This window comes from Paroedura picta, chromosome 4 (assembly GCF_049243985.1).
Source record: "Paroedura picta isolate Pp20150507F chromosome 4, Ppicta_v3.0, whole genome shotgun sequence".
Classification (NCBI taxonomy): Eukaryota; Metazoa; Chordata; class Lepidosauria; order Squamata; family Gekkonidae; genus Paroedura; species Paroedura picta.
The window spans coordinates 58,361,612-58,386,774 of NC_135372.1; the positions used below are offsets into that span (position 1 = coordinate 58,361,612).

General features: G+C 42.9%; 1 protein-coding gene across 1 annotated transcript in view; it reads left to right on the forward strand.

Annotated features, from left to right (window-relative positions):
* SNX7 (sorting nexin 7) overlaps nucleotides 1-25,163 on the forward strand; it is a 53,046-nt gene that overhangs the window by 23,371 nt on the left and 4,512 nt on the right. The window contains exons 7-8 of the mRNA XM_077332986.1: nucleotides 3,520-3,606; nucleotides 10,676-10,828. Coding sequence (XP_077189101.1) covers nucleotides 3,520-3,606; nucleotides 10,676-10,828 — 240 coding nt within the window. The remainder of the gene's footprint in view (nucleotides 1-3,519; nucleotides 3,607-10,675; nucleotides 10,829-25,163) is intronic.

Here is a 25,163-nt window from a genome sequence, read left to right on the forward strand (position 1 = left end):
TTGTCAGGCTGGCCATTCCACCCAATGGGACCCACAGCAGTCACTGGCAGCTGTCAATCTAACCCATTTGCCCTGCGGGGGGCGGGGGGACACCTTCAGAAGTTTTTGCTCCAATGAGCAAAGCTGCTACACTGGAGTATATGGGAGAGGTGGTTTTGCAGATATGGGCAGGTCATGATGGATTTTGTAGGTAATACTCAGCACCTTGAATTGGACCCCAACTTTCCCCCCCTCCAGCACAATCATAATAGGATGTCTCTTAAAAGTGTGATGGTTCATAAATGGAACTCCCATGAGCTTGAGAGCCAACATGCCAGCTTGTTTGTAAAGACTGTACTTCATCTCACTCAACCATACTAGTGTCTGTTGGGCAAAAATGTTGAAAGAGCCCTAAAGAGTCATAGCAGAGGGCTAAAGAGTTTGGGCATCAAGGAGTAGATGGTTATGACAGATACTAGATAGGGGACTACTTGATTCAAGGGGCCCAAGGAAGTTGTGGGGAGCAATTCTGGAACATTTCTGCACTCAGTTTGATGGCTGATAGTGTAGTGGACTAATACAAGTTTGGCTAGTGAGAGATCATCACATATTGGCGACATGGGAGAAAGTTGCAAAGAAAACTGCAGGGTAAAAATACTATGTATAAGGTTGGGGGAAATAGTGAAGCTTAGAAACCAAACCAAGCTGCAGAAAAAAAAATTATGTGCAGAAATGCCCTGTGTATGGCTCCTCTGTCTCTGTAAACGTGCCAGATTTCTATTGTCTGCAATTTTGTTTTGTAAATTTAGTAACACTTTGGCTTTTCTGCGGGAATCTGGCACCACTCAGAGGAAAACCTGTCACTCTGAGTCACTTCATGCATTATAAATTTCATCACGTTTGAAGGGCTAGCATTTACTTCTTTTACTGTGGCACCTGCTGGTCATGGCCTGTGTGGTCTTGGATCACTCACATCTCCCTGCCGCTGGGGCACATCATGAAAAAACGCTCATGTATCTGCATCGCATTGTGATGTGCACCTTTACCTTGTCTGTGAAGTAGCCTGTTTCCACATATATAGGATATGCATTTAAGCCATCACTGATATTCTTTATCTTTTAGATATTTTAAATATGAATGGAAGAACAAAGTTTGAGTTCAGTGACACCTTTAAGACCAACAGAGACTCCTTGCAGTTCTTTCAATATTAAATTAATTGGAACCTTCTTTTGGGGGGATCGGGTGAGAGAAGCAGTGAAGTTGTTAGGATGATCATTTTATTTCAGCACTGACATGTGAATGCTTGTAAAGGCTCCCTCATGTGGTGATAGCTGGTATTTACTGAAAGAAAGACCTGCTGCTTTATATATGTTTATATATGTTTTTATATAGTGTAGTGGTTGGGATTGCGGACTTCTAATCTGGCATGCGGGGTTCGATTCTGCACTCCCCCACATGCAGCCAGCTGGGTGATCTTGGACTCACCACAACACTGATAAAACTGTTCTGATGGATAGTAATATCAGGGCTCTCTCAGCTTCACCCCATAGGGTGTCTGTTGTGGGGAGAGGAAAGGAGAGGCTATCATAAGCTGCTTTGAGACTCATTTGGGCAGAGAAAAGCAGCATATGAGAACCAACTCTTCTTCTATATACTGATATTGAAGTGATATGCCTTCCTGTTTCTCCATAACCTGATCCAGTGCTGACTGGGTAACATGGGCATAGCAAAGCCCACAGGGGATTGATACTTCCTACATGCTTGCAGTTCTCCTATGTAGTCTCTATATTATTTGAGATACATGGAATGAAATCTTAGCGGAGTAGCAGCACATTGGCTTGGGAAACTAGTAGTTCTGAAGTATTTAAAGTATTCCTTTCTCCCTAACTTTAACTTATCATATCACTAGGCTACATGTGGTATCTGCAGGGGAGTAGTTACTCCTTGCCTTAATGCAACATCTGAAGTGTTCTTTCCATTCTGGTCCATTCTGGTCCCTCAACTTCTATGTGGCTGTGTATTCTTGAGAGTGGAGGACAGCAGTCCCCTAATATTAGCCTCAGCTGTTTCATTTTCACAGACTAACCAGCACTTCGCAAGTGATCTTAGTAAATAATTAGAACATGAAAATAAAGCCTCAGTATGTATTTTAGTTACAGGAAGGGGAAGGGGAGATGGACATGATTTGTTTATAGACCACCAAATTGGGCCTTGGTGGATTGGATCCAACAGCTGTCTCATCCAGCATCTTGTTTCAAACTGAAGCTGAAAGGCACTTGTGGGGGATGGGGAGGTGGGTTTGCCAAATTCAGGTTCAGAAACTCATAGAGATTTGGAAATTGAGCCTGGGTAGGACAGGGTCCTCAGTGGGGTGCAATCCCATAGGGTCTACCCTCCAACACATTCTTTTTGTCCAGGGGAATTGATCTCTGTAGTCTGGGAATGAGTTGTAAGTCTGGGGGATCTCCAGTCTCACCTGAGGGCTGGCATCTCTGGGCTGACACAGGCCTTCTTGGAAGCCCATAAACAAGGCATGATGGGAGTATCTCTTCCTTGTTCTTCACCTCTGTCTTCACCAAACTGCCTCTGAGCCTGGAGATTCTGTTTAGCTATTGTGGCTTATTGTTGTTTACATATCTACCTGAGTAGGTTTGAATTTTCCAATACTTTTTTTTAAAAGCTTCCTTTTTAAAAAGCTTCCATTGGCTGTCATTGCGTGTTAACAATGGAATTCATATGAACAAGTACTTTTGTTCCTGACTGTCCATTTCAGTAATGTGTTCTAGTCATAAGAGAGAATGAGGGGAAAACTTCTCTGCTTTGACATACATTTTGGAAGCTTTCACAGACTGGACTACTGCAACTCACTCTACACAGAAGTGCCCTTGAAACTGCTCTAGAAACTTCGACTGGTCCAGAATACAGGACCAAGTGTCCTTACTGGGACTCAGTGGAGAGCACATATTTGACCTCTTCTCTTCCAGCAGCACTAGCTCCAGATTGAAGACCAGATAATGTTCAAGGTGCTCATTGTGACCTATATAAAACCCTAAATTGTCTGGGACCTTCATACCTGCAAGACCGCCTCCTCCCTTATGTCCCCCAAAGGAACCTGGTAGAGTGTTCCCTCTGGAGAGATCAGAGCCTTGTGGGGTTTGGGGCAGTTCCATGGGACCTCTAAAACAGAGCTGTTCCTCTAAGCCTTCAGTTGAAGCCATAAATGATACCAAAATTCTGGCCTCTGGTATCAGCTAAGCCTCACCATGTTTGACATCTGTACCACCCCCCCCCCCCAACTGGGCAATTAGAGGTAGATGGAACTAATTTGACTATAGAATGTTTTAATATAGCAATTATTATTATGTGATTCTGTGTGTGTGTGTGTGTGTGTGACCTGCCATGAGCCTTTAGGGAAGGGCGGGTTAAAAATAAATAATAATTAATGTTAATGTTGTTATTAAACTTTTCTGACAGTTTTTTTTCATATAACTCTGCATAGATCTGTCCATCCTAAGTCTATTTCCTGCCTTATCATTCCAGGGAGTCTTGAAAAGAAGGGATCTCATCCAAGCAGAACTGGATTCCAAAGTTGAAGCTTTATATAATAAAAAGGCAGAAAGTGATCTGGTAAGTCTGTTATACTAGAAATTAAGCAATTCCAAGTTGCAACCCCTTGAAGGGTTTTCAAGGCAAAAGATGAGCAGTGATGGTCTGCCATTATTTTCTTCTGCATAGCAATCCTAGTCTAATTAATTTAAATATTATTGTTATATTTTTATTATGTAAGATGGATGCTTTACAGCTCCCCTGTGATGCTTAATTTTAAATTAAAATTCCCAACACACCATTGTTTTTTTGTTTTGTTTTGTTTTTGCTTTGACTAGAGTTAATGTGGACTTGACTGAGCATCACATTCAGGAAAACAGTTGTGGCATGGTTTCCCTGGGGTTCAGAAGATTGGAAGGGGTGTTTTATATCAGAACATTCTAAACCTACAAAATTCTTTGCATGTAGAAAATAGACAGGTATAACCTGTGCAAAGTAATTTGTCATGGTAACTGCCAAACATTCAGATATCTTCCTGTGTTCTGATGTAGCTTGGCCTCTACCAACATCATTTTGGTGTTACAAAATTGATAGTTGCAGCCATGGTGACTAAAATACAAGTGACATGAAATAATGTTGCTTACTTATGACATAATATATTCTTCCAGTATCAAATATTCTCAGTGGACAGCTTTTTGTTGTGCTCAGTAGGAAATCAGATCTGTAGGAATGAGGGAGTTTAACATACAAATAGATTCAAGGCCATGTTGGTCTGAAGTAGGACAACAAAATTTGAGTCCAGTGGTACCTTTAAGATCAACAAAGATTTATCAGACTCCATATTTAGGATGTTGTGGCACTGTTTGCTAATTGGTTACTAATTTAATTTCTCCTTATATCTGTACTCTTATGATCCCTGTTCCATTGTCTGAGGAAGTGTGCCTGCACACGAAAGCTCATGCCTTGAATAAATCTTTGTTGGTCTCAAAAGTGCCACGGGACTCAAATTTTGTTAAAATACAAATGGCATTCCTAAGGCAGCAGACTGCATATGCCAATGATATTGTGCACAATGAAATCCCGGCGCTTTATAGTGCAAGGATTTGCTGTTGTGAAGTAATTTTATTTGAGTTACAGCGGGACACAGCAACCTCTGAGGCAAGAGTAAAAGAGAACAACTAAAGCGGCTTGTTTAACTTATGATAGCTGCTTGCCCACTTCAGCAGGCCTTGGCTTTCAAACACAGACAGGGGACAGCCTAGCTGAGGCACTTGTTTACCTATGCTCTAATTGCAGCTTTGGTAAGGTTTGAAGTGGATGTAAACTCATTAAAATCACAGATCCTTTCAGCAATAAAGTACCTCCAAATGGTGCTTATTCAGTGAGTTATCTCCCAAGGCCTTTCCTTAGGAACAGGCAGGTTAGGAACAGGCAGGTTTCCCCTTGGCCTTCTCACACATAGTGATTCTAATCTCACTAGTCTGCCCTGTTCCCAAGAATCACTTTTATAGATCAGCTCATGATCAGAGACAGGCCTAGAACTCTGTCTTCCTTCTCATGTAGAGCTGACCCCCGACCCTGGCACTCCTTCAGAGACAAAGCTGATCTCAAATGTTTGCTCTCATCCTAAGGCACACCTGGAACGGTCCACTGCTGTACATCCCACCACCACCCTTCAGCCCCCCTGCCAAAAGTAAATGAATGTTAGAGAGCTCAGGCTCTCCCTGTTTCACATGCATGGACTGACTCCAGCTGGCCTGAAACCACAGAATAAAGTTTGAGTTCAGTGGCACCTTTAAGACCAGCAAAGTTTTATTCATAATCCATCTTCATTCTTATTAACCCTACCTATATGTAACATTTAAGGAAACCTGTTTCACGTGTAAGTATACAATTGTACATACTAGCCTCTCAGTTCATCTTTGCAATAAGAATTAATATTTGGGGTTACCACTGAATTCAAGCTTCTGTTTGTTAATTCTTGTACTTGTATAGTGATTGAGGGCCATTCACAAGATTCAGATAACTGCCTCAGTCCTGTCTCAGCTATAATTTCCCAGTTAATTATGCATCTGAACTCCAGCTAAGCCTTTCTGGCAAGTAACCCACCAACACTGCCATCACCCTTTCTCTGAAATTCTGTTCCATTATATCTGAAGAAGTATGTTTGCATTCAATAGTTTATATCTATATACATAAAATCATGACCATACACCCTGACAAAATGCTGAAGGTTCCGAAGCCTCCAATTGGTGGAATCTTCCCCCTAAGGGTCAATTGCTGCTCTTGCTCAGGATTCCGCACCCCCTTCCTTCAGGCCTGCTGTGAAGGGAGCCCTTAACAGCCTCTGACTGAGGTGAGGAATGTGTGGGTTAGAAATATTCCTTGAAGTTTGAAACTGGTGCCTCAAAAGGGTATAATGCTTCCACAGTCACCTCAGTCTATATCAGGTCAAGAAAACTTTGTAGAGAGGAGGTAAGGTTTCCTGATGGGTGTAGGTTTATGTTCTGGAATTCCGCATGTCCTAGGTGTGCTTGAACCTAACTTGGCTCAGTACTGTTGTGCACAAAGAGACCTTCTCAAAGGGTTGCCAGTGTCCAAGTGAGGCACAAAAGTCACACTAAACCATGAGCTAGCGCCCTTTGTATTATAACACACATTGGGGCTTTACTACTAGTCTTGAATAAAACTTTGTTGGTCTTAAAGGTGCCACTGGACTCAAACTTCAACCATGGGCTGGACACCCTCCTGTCAGTCAATCATTTATTCACAGTGATTGACCAAGAGATACCAAAAACAAAAAAATGTTTTATCCAGAAGGATTAAAATCAGGTCAATCCCCTACATTAAAATGTTGAAGGCTTTCAAAAGCATTAATTACGGAGTCTCCCAATTTTTAAGATTCTCTAAAACAGTGGTTCCCAACCTGCAGGCTGCGGCCCGGTGCCGGGCCGTGAAGGCCATGGCGCCGGGCCGCGGCTCCCTCTCCCCGCCCCCCCCCCGCAGTAAAAAACTTCCCAGGCTGCAAGCTTGCGGCCCGGGAAGCTTCTTACTGCAGGAGGGCAGGGAGAGGGAATCAGGGCCGGGCCGCGCCCGTGCGGGCACAGCCCGATGTGCGAGCGGCTCGCGGGCGCGGCCCGATGCACGGCTCGCGGGCGCGGCCCGATGCGCGGGCGCGGCCCGATGCACGGGCACGGCTTGCGGGCGCGGCCCGATGCGTGGGCGTGGCCCGCGCGCCAATGCCCTGCCGGTCCCCAACCTCAGAAAGGTTGGGGACCACTGCTCTAAAAAAAAAAATAGACAAAGGACGCTATATAGCATTAGCCCAGTTCTTTCATGTTCTACTAGTTAGACAGATTTGGCAGTATTGGTGGTAAGATCTCTTTGGGTGTCAGGCAGAATCTGTTTGAGATGTTGTTTTCTCAGCATGTGGACTGAGGTTAAGGGACCAACTTGCAGACAGCCTCTGTCACAGAAGGCTGAAAGCAGGATGGTAAGATTCTATCCATGGATACAATCCTGCCCACCCCAGTTCCAGCAGCAGTTAGCTAAGACCTGTGCAGCAAAACAGAGCCCTCTCTCCCATCCTTGAAGCAGATGAACAAGTCCCTCCCATATCCCTATCCTTTCTGTACAGTACAAATCCTGTTCTCACTGTGGGTTGAGGAAAAAGCAACTCCCTCCTGTGCCATGTGGGAATCTTTGGCACATTCAGCACCATAGGTGAGTCTTAACCATGTCCCTTTATTCGGCACCAGTTGGACTGTTGCATATGCAAATAGGCTGTTATAGCACTGGAGTTCAACAAATCACTTGCCCTGCCCACTGGACATTTTCATCTATGACTGCCATGAGTACTGCAGCTATTATCAAAATAAGGACATAATAATAATATGAATCCCTGTCTCCTGGATCCATAGTAAGTTTTCTTAGGAGCAGATGCAGCACTGACCCTTCTCTCAAGGAGGCATTTACTGTCTACTCAACCCACTCCTCCAGCCTCCCAGATTTAAACATTCAGGAAGTTCAGGGCGTCATATACATGGGTAGAAGGTCTCAAACTCCCAAGAATCCTTTCTGCATTCTCAGACCAGACAACCTGAAATGCATGGAGGACAGACTGATATTCTGTGAGTCATTTGTGCTTTCTGCTTTTTAAGATGTTTCTTTGTTGGTCCATTTGGTGACCCAGGAGCTTTCTTTTGACATAGCCTTCCCAATGGTGTATGTTTTAATTATTATTACTCATTAAACTTGTATACCGCCCTCCCAGAACAGCTCAGGGTGGTGAACATCATGGTCAAATTCAATTTGATTACAAAGTACAGATTTACAATCCATATTAAAAATTGTTCACATTAAAATTAAACCAAATTGTTAAAACAGTTAAAACCATAATTAGCAGCTGTCCGATATTTAATTTCCGCTTATTCCAGATGTTCTCATTGGGAATCCCTACCTGAATATTCCCTCAAGCCAACTGTAGGTTGGGCTGCTGACATCCCCCATTATTCTCCGCCAAGCAAGCTAATATTTAGCACGCTAATGACCACTTTGCCATTTCATTTGCTCGTAACAGAAGAAATCAAAACATTCCAGTCCAAACTTCAATTGCAGCTTCAGTTGTATTTTAAGAACTATGACTGAATGCAAATTAAAAGAGAAGACTTCAAAAGGATCTTTTTAATGGTTATGTAAATTGGTCTACTGCTGTTTCTGCAAGCCTGGAGGTCTTAATTTGTTTAGAATTTGAGTGCATCAGTGTAGCTGCTGATGTAAAACGGGTGACCTTTTAATTTCATGTTTTGAAGCATTTATGCTCCACAGCTCAACAGCAAGGAAGAGCTGTTGTAATTGTAAACTCAAGATACCCTTACACAAGCCTGGTGTTTGGTTATGGTTTCACTGTTTCCTGTTCCTCCTACAAAAGGCTTCTGTTCAAAATTAAATTTTCTTGTGTGACCACCTCATACATTTATGAGTCACTGATTAGATTGCAGGGGTTTGCTTGCCTTAAGACTCTGAACCAGCTCTGGGTCTTTCAGCTGATGAGTCTTCTGTATTAAATGTTACATCCATTTGTCAATCCTTTGTTTTACTGTACATTATGGACACATATAGATGACCTATGGGGTGGGGGTACTGAAGAAAGTGTAAGAACTTACGAGTTAATAAACAAACGTGTTAATAAACAAACTGTCATTCATTGTCCAAAGCAGATGTGATCTTCCTAGCCTAAAAAGCTCCAAACATCACTGATAGGATCAGGTTGAAAATATCTCTGTTTATTGGAGCTGACACAGTTCTGCCAGGCCTGCAAGACAGAGCTCTTCCACCAAGCCTTTGGTTGGGGCCAATGACTTAATAACATCTATGGCCCTCCCCTACAAAACACCCCCACTGAGATACACCAAGTCTGAAGACATGTGTGAGTCCAAAGCTCCCCAAAAACATCTGATTCACATTCCTCCTCATATCATCGGTCAACAACCCTAGAACTTTTGGGATGTGCAAATTGGCCCTAATCTTGTATCTACCACCATGATGCTTACTTAAGGCGATTTAGTACGTTTGGAACAAAAGCAAAATTCAAGCCAAGGATTTCCTGATCCATCCACACATCTCTTACCATAAGGAGGAATAGCTTTTTTGAGATACAGATTGTGAAGAATGGATATTTTAATAAATAGGTTTTAAAACTCTAAAATTCATAATTAAATTTAAGCTCGAGACTCAGCTCTCGTTGTTGTGGTGCAAAACAGAGCCTGGCTTTGTTCTGCATTCTTCCCTTTGAGCAGCCGCTTCATAAGTCTTAATGAGCTCCATGCAAACTGCCCAGTTTAACTTTCTTTTAAAAGCTGATGGGCAGAAATTTTGCTGACAGTGAGTGGCAGGAGCTGGAATTCATTGTGAGGAGCATTCTTGCCAGAGAGATGGATTGGCAAACGTATCATTAGTACTAATAAAAGGCTACAGTATGTGGTCCTTGAATGGGACCTTGGTTGGTTGTTCCATAGAGTTCATGACTCTTAATGCAGCATGAGGAGAAAAAGAGAGAGAGCAACTTTGCAGTCAACATCGGACCTGAAGTATATCTCATAGCATATGCTGGCTTGTGTCTAGTCTGTGTAATTCTATGACGTGGTAAGCTTCACCTGCCAGAATTCCTTCTATCAACGTAGCAAGGGCATTGTACTTGATTACATCTAGTTGAACTACATGGCTGTAAACAGGAATCTGAGGAGACACCACCCCCACCCCCTGTTTTTTCCCTATGAAAGTAAGGAAACAAAAGGAAATTGCTGTGGTAACTGGTTGTCATATTTTATGTGTGCATGTGTCAAGGTGCCTGAACTTTCTAAGGCTATGGGAAAGGCAGAAATTGATCAAGTGCTTCACTTTTCCTATTGCTTATTTGTCATACTGGGAGAGGCTTCACTTGCCACAGTTCAGGCTGTCATGTATCCATTAAAGACTCAGGGCCCTGCCAGAAGAACAGTGTAAAACCTCATCTTTGCACAACCTCAAGAGTATGATCTAGAACACATTAGTGTGCACCTGTATACTGCTTGGGCGGGCCAGCAAAATGCCAGGCCATAAGAAAATGATAGCTTCTGGGTGCTAGAACATGACCCTTACTTTGTTAAAATACACCAGCCTTGTAATCAGTGTGTCAGCTGGCCTTGAGAAAAATGTCCTGTCCCTTTAATAAAGGCTTAATGTGTCAAGATGGGTAGGGAAAAGTTTTCGTGCCATGGTGAATAATATCCCCCAGAAAACAATATCACATTTCACCTCTGTTAAAGGGAAAGGAGATTTTTCTCCAGTCCAGTTGGCAAGGCCGCTTCTTTAAATGCAGAGCTACTTTTTGCATTCTTGGTGCTTCTCTTCTTTTTCATGAGCAGTCCTGTAATAATTAAGGAACCAGTGGCAAGTCATGTGGGTAGGGACAAACACGCTAGAGAAGCTTCTCCACAACTGGAGAATTTCTCAGAGATCTTGAAAGCTCAGTGGCATAAGACTTCCATGGAAGACCACTGATTCAGAAAAGAGCTTCTAGACTGCATTGTGGAAAACACCATTGGTTTGGTTCCAGCAAAACTTGACCACTCCATCCCTGGCTTCTCAAACAGATCTGATTTTTGTTTAGCTCTCAGAAGAGATTGGGAAACTTGAAGACAAAGTGGAGTGTGCCAATAATGCACTGCAGGCCGACTGGGATAGATGGAAAGAGAGTATGCGCCTTGATATGAAGACAGCTTTTGGCGATGTGGCTGAAAACAATATCCGGTATTATGAACAGGTGAGATGCAGTTCAAAATAAACCATTGCTGTTGTTCACAGTCTTTAAGTACTTCATTTGTAAAGTGATAATTCTTACTACTACTTTGCATGTGTAGAAAAGGGCCATTGCTACCTTATTTTCCCAAATAGGTCTTTGCATTATCAGTCCCACAGTCAAGTGACTTCTGAGTTCACGGTCAGTAGAGGGCAGCCTTGTTTTACAAAGCAGGAGAATGCAAGCATTCGGAGGTGGAAAGGGGATTAGTGTGTTGCAGGCCTTTCAGATGGGGAATCTTTACTTTCTACGGAGCTGTGGAAGAGGAGTATGGAGCATGGTCAGCAGATTCATTGCCCAAGGCTTTAATTGATCAGTAGAATGAATTTTCATTGACAGATGCAGGTTTCAATTGTGGAGCCTGAGACTGAAAGTAAAGTGAAGATTACTGGTACAGTTGCCTGTTTTTTCACAGTGGTTCTGCTGTTGTGTGACATCCAGCAATTAAGCAAATCATTATTAATTTGCATGTCATCTGCTAATTTGGTGTCTGGTTGCTTTGAAAAGCGTTGGGGAAGGACCAGGAAAGAAAAAAAGAAAGACTGTGGCAACCTTAATTGAAGGGCACTTTTTAAAAAAAGCAATTTTCACTTCCGTGAATTATTGTAATGAATAAAAACAAAAATATTAAATATAGCCTTTTTATCTAACAATGGATGGTAGCTTTTGTTTATTAATAGTCAATTATCTCAGCCATCCATTAGTGTCCTTGAAAGACTGATGCATTAAAACATTGAAACTTAATTGATTAATTTTGGATCAGTACATTAAGGGAGAGAAAAAAAATGGAAAGGGCAGTTCAGAAATTACTTTTACTCGCAATATTATTTTATAAGGCTGACTTCTTGCTGTAAAATTCTAATGATTAAAGTGCTCATCAAGGGCCCAAGCCATCAAGGGCCCAAAGAAGCAAAAATCCAGTAGCAATTTAAAGACTAATAAAATTTGTGAAAGTGAATGCGCCTTCATACATGCTCACTTCTTCAGATACAGCTAGACTGTGACCATTTCCACACGGAGGCAGAAAATGTGCACCACCTCCTGCTTGCAAACACATGTTTATAAACCACACATTTGGCCACTTCCTGATGAGAGATCCCTCCCACAATATTCCACCACCTTCTCGCAACTTTTGCCTTCTTGATGAGGTGACGGAAAAGATGGAGTGGACAACCCGCAGGTTCCCCCCCCCACACTCCTTGGGTTGCCAATCAATGCAAGCCACCAGTTCCCTCATGGCAGTGGTTTTGGAGACTCAACCCCCCCCCCAAGTCCTGAAATTTATTTTTTAAATAATAATAATTTACTTCCGTGTTGCTGCAGGATCACACCACAACAATAAAACATTTCTAAATATTTCTTTTTGGGATTCTTTGTATAATGTTTATGTTCGGGTAGATTTCTGATAGGCTGACCACATTACTGTGCATGCTGAAAAGAACATGACAGTACATTTTATTTCCAGACACATGGGCACATCACTTTGCAGTCTCGTAACAACATGGACTGCACCATTTAAAAAAAAAAGTAGTGATCTGAAAATGGAGAGGGGAGGGCAAGTGCGAGGGTGGGCAAAACACCAGCGAGACGGTCTTGCATTTTATCTTTCAGATAGGCTTGCCCCTGTTTGCACCTCATTGTGCACTGCAACAAGAAAGGGAAGCGGGTTCTCCTGCATTCCCTCATCGGGAGACAACAGGGATGGCTCAGGCCAACCACTGGAGAGTGACAGATTGCTGCCGATATCATGACGAAGCAGCATTAAAACCTGCAAGCAATGAGAGGCTGGGCAGGGACAAATTCCTTGTGCGGAAATGGTCTGAGAGTTCCATCTGTTCTGTATATTGGAAAGTGGAGTGATTTCAGATGCTAAATGACATTAGCAGGCAAATGACAATAACAGGTGTGATTAGATTAGGTGTGCTATGCAGAGAGGTAGTAGGGATGGAGAAATCCACATTGATAATGAGACAGGAAACCTAGGCTTCAATTAAGTCCAGATGAATTCATCGTCTTGTCCTTTACTGTTACCCAAATTGCGTGAACACGTGTCCTAAAACATGTATCTTTGAGCTTGTGGGGAATATTAGCCCAAAATGCTGCGAGAGAGGGGTAACTTAGCATTTATCGGATCGTTACCTATGTATACAAGGTAGATTAAACCCGTGAAAGGACTCAAGGTGGTCTAGTTAATATGTTGCAAAAATAAGTCTTTATTAAAGTAAGAAAAAAAATAATAAAAAGCATAAAATACACTAACACACTAACATACAGTCGGATAGAGAAAATAATAGAGTGGGGAAAAGAGGTTCAGTATAGTTACCTTCCGTCGAGTAGAGAAGCAAGAGAGCAGCAACACGTCCTGTGTGAAGGGAGCTTTCCAAGGGTCCCAAGGTGGAAAAACTCAAAGTGACGGTCTCGGGCCACTAGTTTTATGGGGTCCCAAAGGGGAGGGGACCTAGGACTGGGGCGTGGGCAGTGTGTGTGTGGACATGAGGGGTGCACGTGGGTGTACATGCAGTATGCAGGTGATGGGGTCTTCCAAGGGTCACTGCATATCCTTGCCAGACCGGAGATGTGTGTTAATGGCTCTAGACAAAGCGTTAATGGGCTTAAGCCGGATGGCTACTGTGTATCTGTAAGGGTTTGAGGAAGAGATTCCCCTGGCAGATAGGCTTAAGGTAAGAGACCAAGAGATATGCCCAAGGTCCCTGGGGCATCCTGGCTAGAACCAAATCACTTTATCAGTAGTACAGTGGGGGGGGGGTCGAGAGTAGGGCATGGAGGCACCTGGATTTCCAAACCAGTAGCTGAGAACAAGCCTGGGCTTGTCCTGGTTCCTAAGATGGAGTCTGCTCTGACATTGCCCTGCCAGAGTGACTTGGTCTGTTCTGTGTCTAGCTTGCTCCCAAGTCTAGACTGTCGTGCTGCGCTATTGGTTAAGGAGTACAGTGTGCCAAGGCATAAGGCAGGGATCCTGCCATGCGTAACATTACAAGTTCCATTTCTGTGTTTTAATGGTGAGAGGTTTGTGTGTGTGCATGGTGGAGCAGAGTTTGTTACTGGACCCGTTTGGGAAATTGAGAAGAAGCACTTGAAGTTACCAAAATATGTTAGCTTTATTATCCTATTAGTGGAGATTGTTCCACCCTAGAACCAGTAGGAAAGAGGATTCATAGTATATGAACCCACTTTCCATTTCCTCACTCAGTTCATTCTTTTTAACAACTGCATTACATCTAGATAACCAAAATCATGTAATATATTCTGGATGTAGAAATGTAATCTGAATTTTTTGTGTTGTGTTGGTACATTTCTAGGTGCACTAAATTAGAAGGTGATTCTCCTTGATTTGTAGTCCAAGCTGATAAAGTGCTCCTTCTCAAGACATACAAGGATTTCTAAAACATATATTTTTTTCCATTGTTAAGATCAGGGTAAAGATTTGGCCTTAGAAGAGTCCACATTCTTTCTAAGGTGCTTTTGCCAGAGGATTTTTGCTGTCAGTCTGTCAAGCCCCATTTAGCTGGTATAGAAGAACATGTCTAATCCTCCTTAAACCAGATTAATGCTGTCACCATATGAATTATGTCTTCAGAGTTTACCTGTAAATTGATCTTAGCTCAGTATAGAAAGGTTGGAAAGTAGCCTTTTAGTATTCCGTGTTGCTGTTGTAGCACTAGCCTCAAGTGCTGTGTGATGTGAGTAATGCCGTGAAGTTATGGGAGGGCGCTAAAGTCAAAAGACAGTGCCATCCACTTACCACTGAACTTGGTGAGGGAGGAAATCCTTATTAAATATGTGGCACTTGCGAGTATCGCCCAAATAAGAAATTTGTGTTTGTTTAACCTATTAAAAATAAATACTTCTACATTTTATCAATCACCATTGCCTTTTTGAGACACTGAAGAAAGTGTAAAATAACATACAGTTTTTCCTGATGAAAACTACCATTCAGATTACAGGTGGTCAGTTTTCCTACTGGTGAAAAAAGGAGGAGAAGGAACTCTTTGACCACCCGACCATCCTGTGCCAGGATCTGAGTGACCTGCATGGAAAAAACTTTCTTTACAGCCCCTATTAAATTACAAATCAGAATTCAAATAACCTTTAGATCAGCAGTCCCTAATGTTTTTGACCCTGTGGGCATCTTTACAATTTTGACCTAAGGTGGTGGGCCCAACCACAAAATGGTTGTCACAGGAGGCGGAGTTGACTACAGATTGACAGTCACAAGAGGTGGAGTTGCACAAAAGTCCAAATAAAGGGGAGGAGTAATGAAAAGAAGAGTGAGAGAGAATAAAACAAACACCATGGTGGCAGTTGTCACTGAAACAATGGAATTTTAATCTGTACAAACATCTCTGCTGGGCAAAAGCCTCCCCTAGCCCCACCAACTTGTTGGGTGCCAAGAAAGGTGTTGGTGGGTGTCATGGTGCACACACAGACACCTTGATTGTTATGCCCTGGGAACTTCACTGCCCCAGCTCCCATGCAGGAGCACAAATTGAGGGCAGATGAGGTGCACCGGGCCAAATGCTCCCCTGTGTGGTGCAGGAAGAGGTGGGGCAACCTGCCACCACTAAAACTCCAGTCTGCAGCCTGGCATGAAACCTCCAGTGCATAAACAGTCCTTGTCAGGGACCCCTGCTTTATATGCAGTTCTGTGCCCTGGATGTAAGGCAGTGGAGCTGCTTGTGAGGGAAATCACGGAGGAAATCAGGTGTTCTTTAAAAACGTTTTACGTGTGTATACATGGGGAGGGTGGCTGCCCTTGTGATTCAGTAGGCAAAAATGTATTAAATGCATAGGTAGCCTTCCCCCCCCCCCCCCATGAATCTGCAGAATTTCTGTCTGGATACATCCAGAACTGAATGGCCAATGCAAAGTTGACTTGCTTGTTCATTTACTTACTTACTTCATTTATATCATGCCCTTATCCCAAGTGGAGACCCATAGGGACTCGCCACATTTTATCCTCACAACATCTCTCTGAGGTAGGTCAGACATAGAATGTGTGACTGGCCCAAGATCACCCAGCAAACTTCCATGGCATGAGTGAGAAACCAGCTTGGTGTAGTGGTTAGGAGTGGTGGCCACTAATCTGGAGAGCTGGGTTGAGTCCCTGCTCCTCCACATGCAGCCAGCTGGGTTAGTCACAGTCCTGCTAGAACTGTTCTTGCAGAGCAGTTGTGTCAGAGCTCTCTCAGCCCCATCTACTTCACAGGGTGTCTCTTGTGGGAAGAGGAAGGGATGGTAATTGTAAGCCGCTTTGAAACTCAACTAGTGAAAAGTGGGTTATAAAAACCAACTTCTGTGACTCCCAGTTCTTGGTGTAGTGGTTAGGAGTGTGGATCTGGTGATCTGGGTTTGATTCCCAGCTCCCCCACATGCAACCAGCTGGGTGACCTTGGGCTCGCCACAGCAATGATAAAGCTGTTCTGATCGAGCAGTAATATCAGGGCTCTTTCAGCCCCACCCACCTCACAGGGTGTCTGTTGTGGGGAGAGGAAAGGGAAGGCGATTGTAGGCCATTTTGAGACTCTTTCAGGTAGAGAAAAGCAGCATATAAGGACCAACACTACTACTACTTATTCTGACACTAATCACTAATGTCGTCTGACAGCAGACTGGTCCTAAGTGATCATAAAATACAATCCAAATATTTGTTTCTTATATGTGAGATGTGTGCCTTTCATTTTTTTCATGCTTTTTTGAGTAAACTGAATGTTAAAATACCTTAATTCTTCTTTAAAGCACAAGGATTGTTGGGGGGTGGGGGTTTGGTTGGTTAGTTTTTGTTTTGTTAGGGATTATGACATGCAATGTCAATCCCAAAATGTTCTTTGGATTTCAGTTTATGGGTTGTACACATTTTGGATGTATTGTACAATTCATACTGCTCTGCACAGGGACTCTCTAATGCAGAACACATGCCTTTTCAAGGACTACCATCCATACTGCTGGTGGGACACTTCAGTGTTTGTGCTTTTTACCATCTTGCCCTTTGCAAAAGCAAAGAAAAAAGGCTTGATCATAAATCACAGTTTTCTTGCCTTGCTTTCCACAGAATTTCTAAAAAAGGAAAAAATTATTCCAAGTACCTCACCCTCCTCCACATACAAATCATCATGAAAGAGCACAAGCCTGAGACACAGCAGAACCAATGGGGCATGCATTATGTTTGCTTGGGGCGGCATTAAGTGAAAATAGGGCTTTCCCCCATAATGCAGGGTGACAAGTGATGTTTCATTATATTTGGCATTGTTTGAAGAATAGTCTCCCCCCACCCTTCTGCATGACTGAGCCCTTGTTTTAATATATTGCACTCAGTCAAGCCCTTCTCATATGTCAAAGTGATCTTGTTTGCATCTCACTAAGCAATTCCAACTAAGCCCATTATTTTTCTGCACAATTCTAAACTTGTATTCTTAAGGATGTCGCCTTCTCTTAAAAAAAATGGTTGAAATAATTTATATATTTATGTGCACCTCTAAAGGGAGTTCATGAACTGAATTGCAGATTAATCTCTATTACATTTGTGATTCAGCAATATAAAGGACAGATAACCATGGCTACTCTGTCACCATGAAAAAGATAATTAAGTAGATCTGATTCATAACACATCTGTATATTGGCTAGTATAGTAGACAGATGGTGGTCTGCAGCTCAGATCTATCCAATACCAGCTCCCTCCCTCTTCCCCCGCCCCCCCCCCCCGCGTCAAGATGCACCCAGCTAATAACAACCTCATTGGGTATTCAAAGCAAGAGACATTCAAAGGTGATTAGCCATTACCTGCCTCTGTATAGTGACTCTAGTGGACTCCTGATCCAAATTCTGACCAGTGCCAACCCCGCTAGCTTCCGTGTTCTGGCCAGATCAGACTATCTTGAGCTATCAAAGCCAAAACAATGAAGTTTTAGGTGTCCCTTATTGGTCCTACCAATTCTGTTGAGACCTTTGAGTACTCTGAATTCCTCTGGTGCTGTGCAATTGGCACTTTGGTCCTGATTGTTCCTTTAGATGGGAATTCCTGGGGAACCCAGCTAAAAGCAGAATGTGAATATATATAAATTGTGGTTAAAAGTTTTGCCTCAGATTTGCTCAGAACAAAAAAAACACACGTTGATTTCCAAAATATTAAACAATTATATTGTTATTTTAATGTGCTTATAATGCCTCAGTTATGCAATGCAGATAGTCCATAATTATAAAGTTCTTAACTGCTGCACTTCACCATTGAGAGTCTGCCTGCGAGTTTGTTGGGCAGAATTAATAGTTCTGTCTGCAGATCACTAAATCAAGAGCACTCTAAGTTGGCATTCCTGATTTAGTCCCAAGCATAAAACACCCCAAGCCAGAGGCTATACACACAGAAGGAATCACTGGGTTTTGAAGCCTTCAGTAATAGTAATAATGATAAGGCTGTTGGATTTAGCATACTGTCAAATGGTTAAAAATATTGCAATGGTGGTTTGGTAGTTAGATGTATAGAAACATTACAGAGGATCCTGAGCCCTTGGGAAAATCAAGAGTATGGAGGTCAACGTTGCCATTGAAAGTTAGGCTTAAATGTTGTCCCAGTGCACAAATACATATTGACTACTTGTTGACTGCAGCACTGAGTATTATGTACTTTCTGCCATCAGCATGCCTCGCACATGACACAGTAGCTTGAGCAAAGGAGGCCAGTTCCTGCCCTGAGGAGGTCACGAGCAGCAGCCTGCCTGGGCAGATGGGTCATTCTGGCTCATATCCCGGCCACAGAAGTTTTGCTCTACCCCAAAATACAGTACTTTCCTGTAGAATCAGATTTCATACACAGCTGCCAGTTCTTGAATAATGAGATGACCAGAAATTAAGAGACAGGCAGGCATCCCTTGGAAACTTTAAAGCAGGTTCCTCTTTTGGTCAGAAATCATTGTCGGGATTATAAAAACATGGGCATATGAATACATTCTGTTTGACAGCCAAGAAACCCCAAGCATGCTGTTCCCAAAGCAGCAGGTAGCCAACGCAATTGTGTCAGTATGATCATGTATCAGCAGGGCCTCTCTTACAAAAAGAACAGATGAGTTTTATTCTGTTTTCCATAGTGTTTCATTTCTGTGATGTTTAATTCATCATTTCAGTGGATAGCTTCATTAGCAATCATGTCCTGCTTGAGGAAGTTCACAAGTAAAGCAATTGAAATCCAGCTGAAATCTCCAGTGCTTAAAAACTCTTATCTGTTTACACTGCTGATTTGGAAGGGAGATGAGCAGTCCGACACCGGGATTACTTCACCAACCACTAGGAAAAAAACCCTTAAAACAAATAGCTTATTAATGTCCTTTCTTTACAAGGAGCTTCAAGTTCTACCTGGGATTGTCCCTTTTGTTTCCCAGCAACCACTGTGAGCAATGTTAAACTGAGAGAGAATGATTTTGAGTTCCCCTACAAGTCCTTATGGCTAAACAGGGGTTTGAACTGAGGTCTTTCTGGTCCTATGTTCTAAGCATTGCACCGAAGACAATGTTCAAAGACACTGGCAACATTACAGTACCATTACCAGAAATCGCACACACACGTGTCCTGTGACACATCAGTGAATAAATAATTTTGTGAGAGGTCAGTAACTTAGTGCAATGGCTTGTTTGCCAATACTTTACAAGGTGATTATACCCTTAAGGCAGACAACAGGTATACAGTAAAATAATCTATATTAGAGTAATAATCTATATTAGAAGGAAAAATAAAATATATCTAGCACACTAGCAAGCAGGCATATAGGAAAAAATAGAGTGGGAAGAGAGGTTTCAGTATAATGACCAGTCTTGAAGAATAGATAGGCAGAGAGCTGCAACAGGAGCCAGCGTGAAGGAGGCTTCCAATGAGGTCCAGCTTGGAAAGTACTCAATGTGACTGTGTGCAGCCACTATTTATATACATTTTTGGGGAGGTAGCTACGTGATGTGGCCCAGGTGAGCACATGATGGAATTTTACCTGGATGTTGGGCAATGCCCTGGCTAGGCTAGAGATGCCTGTTGATGAGCTTAGACAAAGGAGTTAATGGATCTAAGAAAGAGAACCATCGTGTCTCAATAGGTCTAGCTGCTGAGTTTGGGGGAGAGATTTCCCCTGGCAGAGGGGCCAAACATGAGTCATATTTGTAAGACAAAGAGGTCCGCCTAGGAGCCCCTGGGCAAACAGACTTGAGCCAGGCCACTGAATCAGCAATGCAATGGGATGGCGGCGGGTTAGGAGAGCAGTATTTGAGTCAAGCAATACCTGTGTCAGGCAGAGGCTGTCATTCTGAACCTGTGGCTAAGAGCAGGCTCTTTAGATGGAGTCTGACCTGGCATGGCAGACTTTAACGGTGTCCTGGCTTTGGCTCAAACCCAGACTAATAAGGGTTACCACTGGTTGTGGAAGACATTATGCCAGTCTGTGAAGCAGGAGTCCTGCCATACTTAACAGTACAGAAAATACCCACATAGCATGTAGCAATGAAGAAAATTATGCTTTCTAGGCACAAAATATAGTGCAAATGTTATACTCCTGATGGCCTCAATGCAGGCTAAAGTAGAAAGGTATGGCGCGTCTGGGCATACTAGCATTTACTGCAAACATGCAACAAAAGTGATTGTGTAGAAAGGTGCCAGATTTTCAGGAGTTACTGAATTCCTAGGTTAAACCAAATACAAACCAAATGATCATCGCTACAGGTGAAACCCAATCCCCATATATATGCAAAACAAAAGTATCTTAACTTACTGCAGACATCGCAAGCAGCAACAGGGAATGCCTGTTACTTGTTTAAAAGGTAGTCTCAGATCTACAGCCATGAAGAGGAGCAGGTCAGAACAGGAACACTTTGTCAAACTCTCTGCTAGGCATCCTATGTTATGAATAATCAGGTGTGAGGACTTAAGATAAACGTGAGTTGATCTGTAAAAGATCATACAAATCCCTAGCTATTTCACAGTCACAATTGAACAATGACCCCTTCACAGGCCCAAACCACATAATGTGCCCAACCCAACTTACAGGAGAGATCACCTTAAATAGTGCTTTTTCACTTGGTGGTGTAAGGCAGTGGTCCCCAACCCCCGGTCCAGTGACTGGTACCGGTCCTTGGATCAGTTGGTACCGGGCCGCAGCTCTTCCTCATCCTCCTCCCCGTCTGCTGCCTCGGGGGTTGCCCTGCCACTCTGCTGCCGGCTCACCTTTGGTGTTCTCCAGCGGCCACCATGGCTGGGGCTCCGCCTCGGCGTGGCACTGCGCAGCTGCTGCTGGCAGTGCCCCCCAGCGGACGGCAGGAAGTCAGGGGCGCCAGTAGGAAAGCAAGCAGAGCAAGGGGTCAAGCGGCGGTGGTGACGTCTCTCGGCAAAAGTCTCCCCCACGGGCCTCAGTAAAATTGTCAAGCATTGACCGGTCCCTGGTGATAAAAAGGTTGGGGACCACTGCTTTAAGGGACTATTGTCAGGGGAAAGAAGGGGCTTCCCCTCTCACACTGCAGCCCTTTGGGGTAGAAGGGAGCCAGCCTTCAGAAATAGAATAGGCAGGCAACATGGGGAGTTGCAGTGGAAGAGGTGTTTGCAAAAGTCCCCACTCTGAACAGAAGGATATTTCTTTCAGGGGAAGATGTGCATAACTGATGTGCATCTGTTAAAAGTAGTTTTCATATTTTTACAAGAACTGCAGTGATACAAGAGGCAGAGCCTCTGCCCTGATCATAGACGTCTTACAGTTTAAGTTGTCCTCTTCCTTATTACTGGACACGTGCTGTGACAAATAATGTCTGCTCTTTATAACATATCAGAAATATAACAAAACTAGATTACAGCTTTACTGGGAACCCCACTATACTATTCCCATAATGTTATTCCAATAAATGTGAGTCGAACATTTGGCTGGAGCACCATCTTGTTTTCTCGTACTCAATACCTGTCCCTTCTTGCCTACTTTCACCACTCTTTGCACCACCACAGCCCTGCCTTTGGATAACAGTAATGCAGAGTGAATAAGTTAACCAAGGTACCACATTTGGCTCCAGCCATCCATATGGGCAGGGTGGAAACCACTGTGGCTTGTAGCCCCCGGAGCAGAAGGTAATGATCAGGTATGCTTTGAAAGAACAAGCAGTCCCTAGAATGAGTGCTGCAAATATGTGAGCAGAATAGGATCCAGCCCTGGTTAAAATGACAACATTAAAACAGGTTCTCGTTTATCATTGACAAGGGAGAGATTTTCAAATTAAAATCACAGTGAGTAGCTCATCTTTGAAGCAGCAGCACTGGGAAGCCTTTCAAAGCGAAGGTTTAAAACCTCATTTATTTACACAAGTTATTCAATTTTTAAAGCTTATTATCATTTATGTAACCAACTGTATGATCCAAAATTCAGATGTTTCTGTGGCTTATTTTGTTGTCATAGATCAGAGCGCAGCTTCAGCAGACCAGATATATAATTAACCACACCAATACAAAAGTAGGTCTCTGTGCCTCAGGCTCTGGGTCTGTCTTCTGCAAAACATCAACTGAATAAGTGACATTACTTTTGAGTCAAGTGCTTGAGCTCCTCTGTATTATTTTATTCTACTCTCTTAGCAAGGAAACAAAAAAGGGGATTGATTCCACATAAATGATCATTAGTACAAGCTACCCAGAGAAAGACATTATGTAAAAGGAGATTTAATGTACAAATATAAGGTTGGATTTGTAATTTGGAATCTGATTATTCATAAAACTATTATGAGTCACAGAGAAAAGATATCGGCACACAAATGAAATGGCAGGAACTGTCCTGAAACGACACAATACTTTGTAATATTGCTGTGAATTACACATCTAAACGACATCAGTTTCATGAGGAGGAGAAAAAAAGACCTCGGGAAATGTTTCAGTACTGCACACAGCTGCATGTACAGTTAATTAGCCAATAAGATAATGACGCCATAATCATGTTGGAATTGTTAGCAAAGACCATGAAACATTCCAGATCATGAAGCTGTTTTCAATCTTCTGTGGTGAATTTTGTGCCCCTCTTGTTGAAGTGAGACCAATAAACCATGCTGGTACAGGACAGAATTGCAACCTTTATTACCAGTGACTTGGACTTGATGAAATTCAGCCCTGTGTGAGACGGAGAGTAGTGGAGAGAACAAGAGCGTACCTTACTTTCCCACCCACCTGGCATGCCTACTCTGCCTCATTGCTACTGTTTATAAATTGCCTATTCCCATATTTTATATGTGAGAGTAACCAAACCAACTCAACCTGTGCATGTTGGATTTGATACCATTCAAAAGTTATACCATCATCTAGAGAGGGCCAGTAGCATCAGAAGCAAGTGGGCATAATGACTGGATGGATGGGTAAGGCACATTTTTAAGTCTCTTCCATGTTCCTCGGTCCACAAAGAGCAAAGTAGCATCCAGTGATCCCTTTTCACAGCTGGATAGACTAGTGGCAGGGGCTTGTGTACCACCTCTCTGATCTCATAGTGGAATTAGCAGTTATTTATGCTATTCATATTCCAGTAGATTCAAACACTCAAGCTCAGCAGGGAAGTCACCATTTCCCATGAATGGGTTCTTACACACATCTATGCAATTCAGATTTTGCATGCTGGGAAGCACCAGATGTGGATCTGTTTGCAACAAAGCACTATGCCAAAGCCATACTATATTGTTCCCAACACAGCAGGGGGAAAGGGTTGCTGGGAGATGCCTTCCAAGTCAAGTGGGAAGGAGCCCTCCTATTTTCCTGATACTCAGTTCTGGGAAAGGCCAGGAGAGAGAACTCAGAGATTATTCTGATTGCTGGGTCCACACGTTAATGAAGATTTCCAGGGGCTGATCCCTGGTGTGCCCCAAGGAATCAGAATTATTACCCTAGACTAGAAGGGTTGTTTCACCACGACCTCTAATGTCTCAACCCAACAGCATGGAGGTGTGGAATAAAGATTTCATATTTTCAGAAGAAGTAAATGAGGCCCTACTTAATGTAAAGAAGCCTAGCACTAGGAGAGCATATTCCTATAAGTGGAAGAAATTTGTTTCATGGTGTTCAGACATACAACAATCTCCTTTAAATGAACCTTTGCAGATTGACTTTGACTATTTAGTCTCATTTAAGGCACATCTACATTTCTCTGTTGAAAGTATACCTAGCTGCAGTCTCCTATTTCCATAAAAGAATAGAGGGTGAGATTCTGTGTGCATATCCTTTGTCAAAATGATTCCTCAAGGGACCTAAGAACTTGTGTCCACCTGCAGATCCTATAATCCCACAATAGTCTCTATACTTGATTGATGTATAAACCATTTGAGCTGATAGTCACATGTTCATGGGAATTGATAGCCATGAAGGTTAGTTTGTTAGTTGCAGTTACTTCAGCTACAAGAGTGAGTGAACTGGCTGTGCTAAGAGTAGACCTTTCATTTCTAAAGTTTTCTCCTGAAAGGCCCAGTCTTGAATTTGTCCCTAAGGTATCTAAGTTCCATACTCAAGACATGATCTTACCTGTGTTCTTTCCAAGGCCCGAATCCACAGAGGAGAAACATCTCCACAGTTTAGATGTTAGGAGGTCTTTTATTTGGAATGGATCCCAGAGTGTAAGAAAGCATTTTTGTTTATATGGATGGCAGGTCCCAATAGAGGAGAATTTGTATCCTCTTAGATCAGTGGTTCTCAACCTTCCTAATGCTGCAATCCTTTAATACATTTCCTCATGTTGTGGTGACCCCCAACCATAAAATTATGCAAGTGTTCCTTCACAGAAATTAAACTGAAACTGACCAATGGCATGAAGATCCATTGTTCATGATTGTATATAAATTGTTTTTTTTCCGGGGTTTCTCAGTTCAGTTCTGCCTCTTGTCCGACCATGCTGATCTCGCTCTTTTCCACTGCTTCAGACAGATGAACCTCTATCTCGATGTACCCCACAAAGCTGTTGTGTGGATGGCGCCTCCCATGGCCAAGCTGCTTGCCCTGCCATGACCCCTGTGAAAGGGTCATTCGACCCCCAAAGGGGTCTCAGCCCCCAGGTTGAGAACCACTGCCTTAGATGCTATCACAATGGATGGTTGCCATCATAAGGAAGTGCTATGAGGCCATAGGAAGGGAATGTCCCATGGGAGTTAGGGTGCATTCCACCGGGGCTATTCCACAGGATTCCATGATAGGGTCTCCCTCTTGGAGATCTACACAGCTGCCACATGATCTTCAGCAGACTACACTTTGGAATCCAGGCCAGAAGAGAAGCACATCTGGGGAAAGTTGTTTTACAGTCAATATTCAAGTGAAC